Source organism: Lepisosteus platostomus, chromosome 17, assembly GCF_059453375.1.
Source record: "Lepisosteus platostomus isolate fLepPlt1 chromosome 17, fLepPlt1.hap1, whole genome shotgun sequence".
NCBI classification, from domain to species: Eukaryota; Metazoa; Chordata; class Actinopteri; order Semionotiformes; family Lepisosteidae; genus Lepisosteus; species Lepisosteus platostomus.
In genome coordinates this window covers 22,424,437-22,439,374 of record NC_142627.1, presented here as the reverse complement: position 1 = coordinate 22,439,374, position 14,938 = coordinate 22,424,437, and the positions used below count along the sequence as shown (strand labels likewise).

The following is a 14,938-nucleotide window of genomic DNA, read 5'->3' as shown; positions in this document are numbered from 1 at the left end:
TACTATCCAATGGCAACCTTACCTTGCTTCAAGGGCCGATATTGGAAGATATTACACAGGCACCCTCCCAGAATGACAGATAACTTTCTGTCATTCATAGCATGAAAATCAGCAGATTTACAAAGCACTTAGAAAAATACAAGCATTTGCTTGAAATCAACATATGCAACAAAGGATTAAGGATAAGTGATACTGAAATTGTAGCTTTCCTGTGCATCATGTTTCCAAAGATCATAAAAAACAAAATTATCAGCACGGTTCTGATGTTGAGGACAGAGGCCTCTAATTGTATCATGATCAATAAATAGCATCTCCTCCCTATCAATTATCTATTTCTTTTTAACATGATAAAGAATTTAATTAAACAAACAATCTGGTACTGTCAATAATGAATAAAGACAGGCTCCCAAAAGAATAAACCAGTAAAGATGATCCTTCAGAGCACAAAGGGGCGAGCCTTTTGCTCTGGGAATCACCAGTCTGGATTTTGGCGATGGCATTTCTAAGTTACGATTTGAATTCTTGAAACAATGTGTGACACCAGGGTTAGATGGTCTTTGAGTCAACCAGGGTGCACGCCAGTCAGCATGAGTTACAATGAGAGCTCCTGAGTGATGGCTCTGTTGCCCCTCCAGAGGTCTAGTACAGCAGGTACAGTAGGGGATGGTGACTGAATAGGGATCAAAAGGATTGGGTAGTTGCCAGAATCTACACATAGAAAACTCAAGAAGAGAAGAGTTATTTGTGAACAGTATTGAACAGTATTGTGAGCCACCTATTGGTAAATGTGCATAATGCAACCAGAAGACAAGGAACGTCACCATCTCCTGTATCTTGTGTAGTTTACTGGATCCGCTGAACAGGCTGCTGGTTAAAGGGGTGCTAACTAACAATACTGTTTAAATAAATATTTCGATTTATTAAATTGTGAATTGTAGCTGTTTTAATCATGACTCACAGGTTTTCAACTTATCACTTGATAATTTGTCAAAAGTAAATATTTGGAAACCACAGTACTTACACAAATCGACTTATTTACATTTAAAAGTCAATAAATCCAATCAGGATTCAGGAGTCCTAAACAAACTGAAGTGGATAAGAGCACTGGGACACTATCCAGTCTTTCCAGCTTACTTTCATGAAGGTGAATATCTACAGGATATCTCTAGACCTTAATCCTTAATCATTTCACCACACCTATTTTTAAGTCAACATTTTCACTTTACCAACTGGACTCTTTGAAAACTAAAATACCTGAAATTCAGAATTAGATTTTGCAAATGATGTGAAAAAATATTTTTTAAGATACGTCTTCAAATTTTGTGAAAAAAAAATTACTATGGACTTACTGTAGAGCAGTAAGAGTGTGCACAGTAATGAGATTGCCATCAGTGAGACAAGAAATCTTAAACACATCATATCTATAAATTCAAAACATAAATCATGGAATATTTGATTAAATCTAAACATATGGAACATAAAACATACAAAGAGATAAAAATACAACATCTATTTCTATGGCACTGTAACGGACACGGACTGGAATCCGTGTCGGATCTTGTAGAAGACCCTATGCGATGCGGTAAGAGCTGGAGAAAACAGGAGGCGTGGTAAAAAGGAACACACAGGGGTTTAATAGTGCACAAAATAATAGTGAGAGTCCGTGAGACAGTGTACGGGGAAGACAAAACGGCATCCAAATCCAAACGGGTCCAAGGGCAGGTCAAAGCACAGTCCGAAAGTCCATCAACTGGAAATCCATCCTGGGACGCGACAAAGTTAAAATCCCCGGGAGGGGGGAACACACGGACAAACAAAACATGGAGGTCCAAGGGTGACGGGGCGAGATCCTCCAGACCCCGGGCTCAGGGAGCGGGAGGTGTCGGGGATGAGGCCTGTGCCCTCAGGAGACAGACGTAGGGTTTCCTGGTGCTAGGCGGGCCTCGCGACATCTTACCCTAATGATGAGCCCCGAGGACTGGAGGAGCTGGTCTTTAAATAATAACGCTAAAAGGGTACACCTGGAGAGCTTAATCACACGGACAATAATGGGAGCAGTGGAGCGCCCTCTAGGGAGGGATGTCGGGCGTGACAGGCACAGAGTACTCTACATGTAGTGTATATAATCTTTCAATTGAAGTAACTGTATTTCTCTTCGATGGAATACAAGAATATGATGAAGGACTTTATCTGTGATAAAGGACATTTTCAGCACTAGGCTACTTTCTTCTTTTTTTGTCTTTGGTTATGCAGGAAAACACACGTCAGTATTTGACAAATTTACCTTTTGACACAACACAATACTTCCTGACAGACTCACAGTTATTTAGCTCTACAAAAACCAACGTTGTTCAATTAGAGAATAGGAGAAAACAATACATACAGCATGGCTTATGATGACTAATATTAAATAAACATATAATCTTCAAAATATATACTTACTTAATAAGTACTGTAAATACAGTCTAATACTAATATACAGTACTTGGTCTCATTGTTCAGCTTCATTTTGACTACTGGTCAAACAAGGAAGTTACTTGTCTAATTCAGCCTGCAGGGCAGTTGATTCTTTTCAGGTGTTTTGTGCTTCAACAGAAAGAGATTTAAGGAGGTGCAGCTGATTGACATGATGTTGGACTCTCAGTTAAACAGAGCTGAACTGTCAGAGCTGCCATCAGGTTCTCACGCAGTTCTTGGAGTCTTGAAGAGATCTTGAACCCAGCCATTTACAAAAAATACTGCAGGAGAAATATGAGGTTCACATTCATCTTTTTCTCTGAAAATAAGCGATATCAATGATGCTGCAATGATACACTTTTCACTGACATACACATTTCTCTTTTAAATCTTGTGGAACTGCGCAGAAAATGTGCTTCTGCCTTTGGCCAAACCTGCAGTAAACACTGTTCAAACAAACAAACCAGTCTTTCAATTAACCATTTTGTTTAAATAAATCTGGTTTTGGAAGATGGTGTTTAAACATGATTTGCTCAGATTTAATACTTCTAATTTCAACATCTTCTGATTTCTTCTTGATCTGGAGGTGTAAAACACTGCAAACCGGACAGAAAAAGTAAGAAAATCCTTTACCTTTCAGTATCCTTCACGTTTTCCAGGGACGTCTGGGACAAGTTTCTTTTTGATTCTTTAAGTTCTGTTCCTATATAGGCTATGAAGTGTATAAGTGTGTAGATTCTGTAGGAATCAGATGACACAAACACATTAAATTAATAAAAGGCTCACAAGGATCTCAAGAGTAATCTGATTACAATTGTATACATTGAAACTGATGCAAACTGAGATGGCAGTAATTACTTCAATTTACTAATTTATTCACAGGGCAAAACCTACTGAGATGGCTGTTCCATTAAACTGGTAGACCTACATTCAGTGGTGAGCAACATAAAAATCGTACTGTGTGCTCACACAATGGGAAGCTAATGAATGAGAATAGGATGTTGAAAAATAATAAAATGCTTAAACTCTTGTGGAAGAGGTAACTGACTTACCTGTGGTATCCCATAGCAATAAACTGAATGAGCAGCAGGCCAGCAAAGGACAACAGGAACATAAACCCAATTGGATCTATAGAAATGTTCTGGTCTTTTGCTATTGATCCATTTGATAAAATCTTTGGAGTGCTGATAATAACTGGAGAGCCAATAGCCTGGAGGAAGAATGTGGCCACCAGCCACAAACAATTGATGATGAAGAAAGCGAAAGTGACCTGTAAAGAAATAGAGAAGAAAAGACCCATGATTACTGTAAATGCAATATATGTGTTTCACAGAAACTTGAAAGTGGTAAAACAGTAATGTGTGGAACGGAACTGAACCCAGTGGATGATGAATTGTGACCTGTAGGGAAAGATGGTGCTGTCAACTACGGATTGTCTCTGGAAGAACCACATGACAGGGAGTCAGTTTGTTGTACCAGTCAAACTTGTTTTGTTTTGCAAGCTATATTTGAATTATCTCTCCTTTCCTGGTGCAGAAGATCAGTCCAAAGTGCAGAGCTGTACCTTGTTTCTGAGGCTTTTGAGGTCTTTTTTAATTTGGGCTTGCTTGGCTTTGTCTTCAGACAGTGGCTTTAGGTACTTCTCTATGAGCTCCTCCCAGAAGAGCACTTCATCCTAGGGACAAATAAGGAAACAAATGGAAAAAAATATAAATACATGCAAAATTATGGAATCAACCAATTTCGTTCCATCAGGTTACTGCTATAAATCTGCCGGTCCATGGTTACTTTTTACAAACTGCCTGAGATGACAAATCATGTAAAGCTAATGGGAAAGAACAATGAAAATCATTAAACCCAAGGAGCTCACCTCTTCAAGACTATGAAGATCATCTGGATTGACTTGTAGCTTTGACATGCCACCTTCAAAACAACACAGGTAGGTTAAACAATTGCACCTTGATATAATAATGTGAGAAGAAAACAGTGTGACAAACTAAACAATCAAAAATGACATTTAATTTGGTTTAAAGAATAATCTGCTAGCACATTAAAGAATAACATTCAGCAGATATTTTTCATACTTACTGTCTAGTGAGCTGGACTCTTCATCACTAAAACAAAAATATACACATAACTTATTAGCATTCGAGATATTCAAAATTATAAGTATTCCACCATTAACAATTCCAAAACTCATTCCCTCCTATTTATCCTCCTTACTAATGCATTCACAAAATATGTCATGTTTTTCTGAGAAATCTCATCTGCCTGAAGAAGTGAACTGTGGAAATGAAATTAATTTTACAATATTTGTGTTGTTGTTTCAACCAAACTTTACACTTTCTTTCTGAAACTCATGAAACAAAATTCACTTGTTTTGTATGTTTTACTTTAAAAATACCAAAGTAGGCGGCATGGGACTTATCAATTTAATAAAATAAGTTTTTAGCAAAGAGAATAAGAAAACCACTAAACCACTGCCACTAAACATACTGTGGATGTTCTGAAAGACCATCTGACGCCCTGCACACCTGAGGTTGTGGAGCTCTGATGGGCTAGTTCCACTTCCAGCTCTGTCCTCCTGGGCTTGTAGTTGGAGCTCTGGAGCTGCTGCTACTTTCTCATCTCTGTTCACTTGAATCTCGATGTTCCAGCAGAGGCATTTGCACATTTTTTCTAAAGCCACATGTTTCTGAGGGCCTCTGCGGGGGCCTGCCTTGGCCTGGCTGCCAGTTTCCCGAGTTCCCCAGGATACATTGTCCATGTTCACTATGGAGTATATGGTCAGCAGCAGATATCCACTGGGGATGCTGATGAAGTAGAGCAGCCCGTGTACAAGCAAAGGGAACTCCTGTGGGTGAAGTGCTGCTGTTACTAGATTGAGAATGACTAAAGATATGAAGAACAGACCGCTGGGAGTCACAAAGGTTTGCTGCTTGACCATCTGCCCTGAAGAACAATAAGAAAAAGTTCTGATCACTGGATCTGCAATGCAGATTGTGAGAATATGAGGAGTCAGAACATTGTGATGAATCAACTATCTTGACAATTGATGGCGGGATGGAAAGTAACAGGATAATTCATAATAGATCACAAGATAATGAAGAACAACCATATCAGAAACATGCATCTTTAACCTTTGTGTGTGATTTATTTTGCTCTATTGAAAAATATGCACAAATTGTGCTGTTTTCTTAGTGTGTTTGAATATTTGGTGACAGCATTTTGAATAAAAAAATCTGATTGAAGCTCATTACACTGTTTTCCTGCCGGATCACTTACCTATAATCGAGAGGACGGTGGCTGTCATCAGGAACGCGTAGATAACGCTCAAGAAGGCAGCGATGGAGATCTGGGTGTCAGATTTTAGTCTGAAGCAGAGCACCAGGTAGATGGCAGGGGGCACGATAGCCAAAACAAGGGCCGCATTGAGACTGATGTTGAAGACAAACGAGAAGCTGCCTGCAGGCAAGCAATCAAGCGAACAGAATTAAACCTTCTTCCTGTTAAGAACACCAGCAAATGCACACGTGTGCTGTGAAGCGCTCTTTACCTGCAATCATCAAACACACGGTGGCAGGCCCCAGGATGGTGGAGATCATGGTGAATACCTGGTAGACAATGTAAAGCCTGGAAATGGACTTGTTTTTCTGTGCCGTCAGTGAGCCCGAGCCCAGAAGGTCGATGGTGTTTGCCAGGGTGGAGGGTCCCCAGCGGCGCCTCTGGTTGTAGAACTCTTTGAACTCCTGGGGGGCGTTGGTGTAGGCATCTGAGGCAGCGTTGTACTCCACTCTCCAGCCCTGCTGCAGCAGCAGTGTGCACAGCCAGCGGTCCTCACCTGGTGAGCACGTTTGGGATGAGTTTGTTACTTTCATGGTCTCAGTTCCTTAGAGGCCCAATGTGGCGCTGGAGTGAATGGCATGAAACAATTCAATAGTGATCATCAGAGTGGCTAGACAGAGTGTGTATGAGCAGCTCACATTATCTGGTCTGTTAGCAGCCCCTAAGTGAGTGGGCACACTGGAAATCTGGCCAACTTTGAGACTTGAACTTTCTGACCAGCCAGGCTCATGTGTACTCTCTACACGGGAGTGGAAGAGCTTTGGGAAGGTGGAGAAGAAAGAAGACAATATTGAGCCAGAACTCCTGAAATTGCTCACCTACTGGAATCAACATTGATGGACAAAAACCTATCAACTACTGAGCACTGACGGGACTATACTTGAGTTTAACAAAAAGAGTTGTATTTTTCAGATTTGTGGAGATTTTTAATTCTCATTGTAAATCTGCTTTGCAATTTGTCACTCTAAGTCTTAAAAAGCATTTCTGTAAATGGACCGATAGTAGTCTCTATTTCTCTTCAGTTTGGAGTACATGTTTTTTTCTTTGGAGAATAAAGTATTTCATGGGAACAGTCTCACTTTGTATCAACTCTTATAGAATTAGTGCTGGCCAGAATGAATGTCTGAGATTGGATTGGTCATCTCCTGTTCCCCGAAATTCATTCCTCCTGTCCAGAGTCTACAAATTTAATCTGTGTGATCTGAATCTGGTGTTAGTTTTGTACAATAAACATTTGTCTTTTAAGCTATTGTACATATATTCAACAGGCACAAAATTGTTCAAGGGAAATTATAGAATTATAGAAGACAATAGATGTCATTTGTTATTTCCTGATCAGTGGGGGTGTTCAATAATTTTCAATAAAACCCACATTAACATTATAGGGTAATTATCTGAGTGCTATAGATACTTATTTTGTTTTGCTTTATTTCTTAAGTAAAATAAGGACAATCAATTAATTTGTTCTCAACCTGACAAACCAGAATTAATTAACTTTAAAACTGATTGCTTGCTGTGCCACAGTGCTGCCCAATTTGGTTAATTTATTTCTCTCTTTAAGAGTATCTGTACCTCACGAACCTGCTGTGTAAAACTCTGGGAAATGTGAGATCCCCTCACGACCCCTGTGAGACACTCACCCTGGTCATACTGCACATATTGGCTTGCTTCTGTGGCCTTGGTGGTGTATCTCTTCATGACGTTGTCATCCATGAGGGCGGCTCCTCTGAACAAACTGAAGCAGCCGGGGCTGCAGAGCACACTGCCAAACACATGCTCTGCTGTCTTCTGAAGCCAGTGGCCAACAGCGTATTCAAACTTCTGGTACCACACCATAGGGCCTAGAACAACAGCACCAGCTGCAGCTTCGTCTCAGGAGGGATAAAACCCCTGCAGAGCCACTCTTATACCTGGAGCTTCAACAATTATAACTGACTGCATGAATGTGTATTAAATATGCTCTTACATGCAAATGAGGGGTTCCAAAAGAAATATTTATATTGTCTGAACAGAGAAAGATAAAAAAATTAAGACATAATTTTCAAAATCTGAGGTTAATTCAATTTGTTATGATGCCTTAAAGACCTGCTCATATGCATTGTCACACTATTTAAAAATGTAATTTTAAACACCATAAAGGCAGAATGAAAACACAGGGAACACCTCGCTCTGAGCTCAGGACATTGTCTCTGCAGTCAGAGAAGCTGTCTGATCCTCGAGAGAGGCAGCCCTTCATACCTGTGCCAGTCGGGTGAATCCTGCCACAGGCTGCTCCCACATCAGCATACAGCCTGAGACGATCCACCAACAGCATGACTGCCGCAGGCTGGAAGTCAGTGTCTCCATCCAGGGCTAGAATGTATGTGTTGTGTCTTTCTTTCTGTGGGCCAGAAGATGCAGTGATTTAGGAAACACAGGACTACGACTACTGAGAAATCCAGAAATCCATGGTTCTGCTGTGTTTTCAAGTCATTCGTACCTTCAGCTGCTCCTGTAGAGTTTTCTCATCTTCGCCGTTCTCCTGCTTCTCAAAGTACTTCCTGTCAAGCTTCCAGCCCAGCAGATAGTACAGGTACATGATCTGAAATAGAAAGGTACCTGTTTGGTTTTCACTGTCATGCTGTTTATCTAAAGGGAGATAATATACTGTACATACAGTATGACACAACACCAAGCACAGGCTGGGGCAGACAAAGACACAGCAGAATCTAGTGGCTTGTATGTGTGCAAAATGCAGAGACTAGATGATCATGACAAAGGCTGCTATCTTGGAGGTGTAGGACAAAAACTGGATCATCCCACTTTGTTTCACTGGACCTGATTTTAATATACTGTAGCACATTCTGTATGTCTACATAATTTGAGAATACCTAAAGATGATTATTAAACCTGGATTAACATTTCCTCTAGTGCTAGTATAAATCTATTCTCACAGCACCATCTTCTTCATTATCACCAGTCCTTACAGTTAAACAGGAAGGGTCACATGTGGACGACGTACCTGAGACCAGCGCTTCTTGTGCCGAATCAGTTGTTTATCTTTGAAGTGGACGACCAGCAGGTTTCCGCGTGGAAGTTTGTAACAAAGACGGCCACCATAGGGAGTTTGTATGATTTTCTGTTCTCCAGCGCCAGAGAGGGGCTTGGCTCCATTAAATATGTTGTGTGTTTCATCACTGAACACCCTGTAAAAACAAGAGACATTAGTAGAGTTTTTCCAATTATTTGTCAATAAGAGCATTGAGGGGAGCCAGTAAAAATGTGTTTTATCACTAAAGTGGCACTTTACTAATTGAGTAGACCCAGTGGAGCTATAGTCTTTGACAAAGAGGGCGGAGGTTGGTGCTCACAAGTAGACTTCTTTGATAACTTTCACCAAGGTCTCAGCGTATCCATTCACATAGTGCTTCTTGACACCCTGAGCATCTTCGATCTCCTCAAAGGCATCATCAAAGAAAATGTGGGCTTCAATGTTCATGTCTGTCTCACTATGTTTCTTCGGCCTGTGTCTGTCCAGCCTTGTAACAAAGAACAGAAGACTATTTTTAATCTGTGGATGTGCACTCAGTGCAGATTTCAGTTGTTCCTGGTTCCCACAATCCAAACAGCACAATGTTCTCCAGCACACCCACGCCACTCAGTATCAGTGTCTGCACCTGGCTGCCCTCAAATATCAGGAGATGATCAAAGCATGATGCTACCTTCTGTGGGTTTTGAACATCACTTTATACAGTACATTGCAGGCTGTCTAATGTGAAACTCCAAAGATAGCATTAAGCATAATACTTCATAACTAGTTCTAAAGTATACCATTACCATTATTTCCAAAATCTAAAATTTCAGTTTTCTGCCTTCCAAGAAATGAGTATATAGCAAAGCTTTGAAAACTAGCGATTTTCTACTATACGTGTCCTACAACTTTCTATATTCTTTCGTTATAATTTGCCTTCCACTGTTTTACCTGAACATTGAGATGAGAATTTTCGTCATTTCATCATACGTCTCGTGCCACATTGTAGCACACAGGTAAACTCTCACTGGGTCTTTGTGAACTCTGGTGAGACAACAAAATCTATTCAAGACAGAGATGTCTGTTATTCAGTGGTATAAAGAATATGTAGGTCATCTGTATAACCTTTTGGGACATCTAGTATTCACCTTCTTGATGATTCATGTTTTCTAGACATTTACATTGCTTGGTGAATAAATACAAATTTCTAAAGGTTTTTTAGCTGCTGCATTTCTCATAAAAGACTGAATGCAAGCGTCACGATCGTAATCCCTCCTCTTAAGGGCGCTCCGGCTCTTTTCACATTCTGTCTTATTCCGCACACCTGCCCTCAATCCTGCCCCAGTTTAGGCCTGGCGCTACTCCCGACTCTGTATTGGAAGGCTGACACTCGGAGGCCCGCCAACCACCAAGTCGCCCTACATCCCCAGCTTGAGGGCATAGGTCACCTACCAGCGTCCTGACCAGCTGAGTCCGGGGTTCAGAGCACCTGGCCTCATGATCCTGCTTTTATTCCCAGTCCCTGCACCGGATCTGGGTTTTAACTGTGTCTTGTTTTAGTCTCGTTTGGATTTCCCGATTTTGGACTTTTGGACTTCGCCCTGGTTTTCCCCCCTGGACTCCTTGGGCTTGTCTGCCTTGGCGACGCCCCCCGAGCACCAGTTCACCATCGCCACGCCCCCCTGTCTGTCACCCTGCCCTGATCCTCGTCTCCTCCCCATTGTTCTAATCCACTCACTTCCAGATTAAACCGTCTAAATAGGGTCCTGTTCTAAACAACCTTACAGCAAGGAGTCCTCAGTTGTGTTTTCACAGCCTTCCTCAGAATTTGCATTATGTAACTGGAACCTTCACTGGAAGTCTCCACTCATTTCCTTACGGATCGTCCATTGTTAGATACATACTGTAATGCTGCAAACACTTATGACCAAATTACGTTTAAGGCTAAAGCTTAGCAAGTAGTTTATTTTGCATATTGTATCCGTAAGGGGATATCTGTCCTACCTGAAAGCTTCTTTCAAGCATGATTAGTCACACACAGAGAAGTGACTTAAATATGAAATAACTCTCAGACATGCGCTAGTAGCCATACTGTAACTTTTCACTCACAATGATTAGAGTGCAAGTTCATGTATATTGGGGCTGATGTAATCCCTGAACCTACTATATTCAAATAATCCCAAAAAGAACATAGAAATCCTGCATGACAGAAGGCCAGATATGTATGTTGGGGAGTGAAAGTGCAAGACAGAGTACAATAAAACCCAGACAACTAACTGGCAAACTGTACCCAGCGCATGGAAACAGTACAATCTAAGCTCAAGAGTGTTGTGCTGTCTTGACTGCTCTACCCATCATATTGGAGTGAAGAGACGTGTCTTACGCGAATCCTGAATCCTGACCAGGTGTTCACATTACTCCTATCCTGGAGTCCTTGCACTGGCTTCCTGTCAAATTCCGTTTGGACTTTAAAATCTTCATGCTCGCCTATAAGGCTCTGCATGGCTCGGCACATCAAAACCTGTCTGAACGACTATCACCCTACTCCCCACCTTGCAACCTTCACCCTTCTAATTCTGGTCTCCTAACTGTCCCCCAAGCCAGTTTACATTGTGTGGGTGACAGGGCCTTCTCCTGTTATGCCCCCAAGCTCTGGCATTCTCTCCCCTAGGATATCAGAGAGCCACCTTCTCTAAACTCCTTCAAATCCAGACTCAAAACCTTCTTCTTTAGAAGAGCCTTTACTTAACTGGATCCATTCTTTACCCCTCTGCTCCTACTATGCTTAGTAACACTATCCAGGTTCTCCTATGTGTACTGTAATTGTCTTTAATCTTTTGTATTATTTTTATTTATTGTTGTTGCCATTCTGTAAAGCAGGGTTGAGAAGCCACCTTTAATGGTGCTATATAAAATAAAGTTTTATTGTTATTATTACCTGTCACTTGAATGTTTCTTCAGAATCTCAAAGCGCATGTTGAGCAGCAGGGACTGGTCTATGAAGGCAGCTTCATACAGGCGCCTCACAAAGAGCTCTGAGGTCCTCTCGATGCGCTGAATTGGGGTGACCCAGACATGGACTGTGGACAGCAGCAGTCCGACAAACCAGCTGAATTCTGAAGCTGCCAGCAGTGACAAGCCCACTTTATCCACCTGAACTATTGCATTCCTGTTACATATACTCTGGGTAACGTCCTTGGTCAGAGTTTCTACTGCCACAATCCCCTTGTTTGTGAAGTTGCGAAAAGTCTGACAGAACAAACTCAGTGAAAAATTGCCTGCACCGGAGTCGCTCAGAGCTGTCTCATAACGTGTCACAAACACCAACACGAAAGCCAGTAACACAGCCGGGGACGTGAGAATCGTGGGCACGATGAAGCCACGCCGGAGAGCGTGAAGTTTACAGGCCACCACCACAAACCAGTGGCAGAGGGCTGAGGAAATGGCCTGGATGCCAAACAGGCTCAGGGTGACTATGACTGTGTTTCTTGACACTGCTTTGACAGAAGCCCAGTCTTGTCCTGACAGGGGGACATATATCCCGACAACAGCCACAGTGACCAGGATTCTGACAGTGCTGGAGATGACATAGCAGACATTTTTGGAGTGGTGGATGTCCTTAATGACTCCCCGAAGGAATCTGATGTCAAACCTGGTTGAAAAATTCTCCCACCAGTTAAGGGAAACGATCAATGTCCCTCCTATAGCAAGGCCAGCATACATGTACATATCTCTGCTGGCCTTCTGCCCACTGATCTCAATTTGGTAACCAACAAGTAGAAACACAAAACCAGCTACCAGCAGGACAACAGCTAACAGAGGAGGTGCTATGAACCATCTGTAGCTATCTTTTGTTACAGCCCGACTGGCCACTTGCAGGACTGCAGGCAATGCACAAACACCGTTCAGTATCATCACATTCGTTAGGATGTCTAAATGAGGCATAGCAACGACAATGAGAATCGCTGCACCAGCAGCCACCAGAAGTTCACTTGCCAGCACCTAGGAGACATAACCAAGGAGTAGCAATAAACACTGTGACAGTAGACCATATGGAAAAATTGGTTTTATGTTTGCTAGAAAACTGGAAAACTGGAGAGAGACAAACACACATCACTACAATCACTTTTCACCACTCTTACTTTATATACAGCATGTTTCTCTACTCTGAATGATTCTTAAAAGTGCTCATGTATTGTATAGTAAAATGGAAATACAAATTACATGTACTCAGAAGCTGGATCAATAACCTGGTCTATTGTATGCTTTACAGTTTCCCAATTCATGGAGTATAAGAATAATCCAGATATACAATTAGTAGAACAGACAGTAGCATTTGTTGTGGTGATTATTGTCTTACCCAGAAGATGGTCTTTGCTGAGGGTGTCTTTGAGTCTTTAAAGGCAATTTTCCAAAGGCTCTTGGCCAACGTGAGGATGCTGGGAACGATCAGAGTGCAGCCTAAGAGCAGGAGTCCGAAGGCTCTTGTTGAGATGGTGGTAGAAGAACTGCTGGACACTGTTATTAGGAGGAGCAGGGAGGACTGTAATAAAAAGAGCACAGTAGTTGCGTCTCGTTTATAGTCAAGGATGGCAAATATTAGCAAAACTGAAATTCCGTCAAAAGAGAATTTGTTTTTTTTCATTCATTGGTAAATTTTTTTGTTAATACGTTTAGCACTTAATTTATTTTTAATTACAGTAGCTTTGTGTTACACCAAATTTCAAGTACAGTGTATACAACACTAGCTGTTACCAAAGAATATGAATAGGTTTGATTTAGCATTTTGGGAGATTTTGCTGTAACTTCTTTCCTCTTTCACAAAGAAACTTCTAAAGATTTTACAGTTCCTCTGTGTGTGCAAAAGTTTGATAACACTAGTATATAAATCTGCTTTTTTATGAGTCTTTGTTTTATAACAAAGCAGAATTTTTCCACCCTAAAAAAACAATTGATTAATGAGAATCAGGTATGATATCATGTGGATTGAGGGGTATCGACAGTAACTGCCTTACCTTGCTGAAAAAGCCAAGAGCAAAGACTATCAGTCCAATTAGAGTGCAGATAACATAGTGGATGAACCTGAACAGCTTCCTGGGTTTCTGTTCATCCTGAATGTCGCGCACCTCTCTGAAGTGATCCCAGGACTGCCTGATTGATGAAGAGAGACAGTCAAGTGGTAAAATAATTGTGTGAACAAATACTATAATTGCTGTTAGATGTTTTAACTGATGATACCCCCCATATGTTTCATGTCATAAAATTAAGAATTCCCTCTCCATCATTCAATATCACAATCAAGCCATTTTCTGATCTGCTTAAGATATTGTACAACATGTGCTTTGGGGTAGTAATTAAATACTAATGTATTCTATTTTAGATTTTAATATATATGCATAATAAATAAATATACTTTTTTCATTATTTATTATGATTTGGTCATGGTTTTCTACAGTATTTAACTTTTTCTTATAGAGCTCTGTTAAATTTGGATAATGCTGTTGTATCTGATAATATTAATAATTATACAATGCATGAATTAACTTAATACTTAAAGAATAAGATGGATGTTACCTTATTTCTTCTTTCTTCGTTCTTTCATCGTCCATAGTTCCTCTACTCTGCGCACAAGTGTTTTGTCTGGTGTGAGTATCAGTCAGTAGCTTTACCTACTCTTATCTGTAATAACTGGTTATATTATGCTGTACACAAAGAGGTGTGTCCTTTCATATTCATGTAAATAATCATAAAAATACATGACCCTCCCCAAAGTTCTTGTAGTTGCTGTATTAGTGTAGGAATTTCACACCCAGTTAAAGAACGTCATACCAAACAACACACAACAACTGGTGTCTTTTGTGTTTTTGTATGAAAAGGTCTCTACCTTTTCTGGGGAAAGAGGCTTTAAAATGTCGATTTACAAAACTTAAGAACATAAAATTTCTAAAACAATTAAATGCAAATTAACAATATTGGCAAAACTCTATTCTTACAGCTTTCTGTTTAAGAACAAAAGTCTTGGGAGGCAGATTATTTCCTGCACTGTTAATTATTTTTTCATACAGTAGGTGGAATAACCCTGATTCACAGTGAGTTTGGTTAGTGTTGCTGCCTCACAGCGCTGGG

The 14,938-nt window shown here is 40.7% G+C and overlaps 1 protein-coding gene across 1 annotated transcript; it reads right to left on the bottom strand.

Moving 5' to 3' along the window:
* Positions 1–1,424: 1,424 nt before the first annotated feature.
* On the bottom strand, positions 1,425–14,602 carry LOC148646407 (chitin synthase chs-2-like). The gene is made up of 19 exons (XM_088609838.1): positions 14,387–14,602; positions 13,828–13,963; positions 13,173–13,355; positions 11,751–12,814; positions 9,764–9,856; positions 9,153–9,320; positions 8,804–8,987; positions 8,282–8,383; positions 8,041–8,182; positions 7,443–7,643; positions 6,014–6,298; positions 5,743–5,922; positions 4,992–5,409; positions 4,546–4,571; positions 4,328–4,380; positions 4,022–4,132; positions 3,510–3,727; positions 3,091–3,195; positions 1,425–2,738 (listed from the first exon to the last, which is right to left on the bottom strand). Exons 1-19 carry the CDS (start codon positions 14,419–14,421, stop codon positions 2,675–2,677), a joined length of 3,768 nt encoding a protein of 1,255 aa, XP_088465964.1. The 5' UTR covers positions 14,422–14,602; the 3' UTR covers positions 1,425–2,674.
* Between the last annotated feature and the right edge of the window lie 336 nt (positions 14,603–14,938).

Excerpts from the sequence above, each read along its gene's own strand:
- LOC148646407 (XM_088609838.1), bottom strand. The coding sequence starts at position 14,421 with ATGGACGATGAAAGAACGAAGAAAGAAGAAATAAG. Across the intron at positions 8,988-9,152 it reads GTTATCAAAGAAGTCTACTT|GGTGTTCAGTGATGAAACAC; the intron begins GTGAGCACCAAC and ends TTGTTTTTACAG. Across the intron at positions 6,299-7,442 it reads ATATGTGCAGTATGACCAGG|GTGAGGACCGCTGGCTGTGC; the intron begins GTGAGTGTCTCA and ends CGTGCTCACCAG.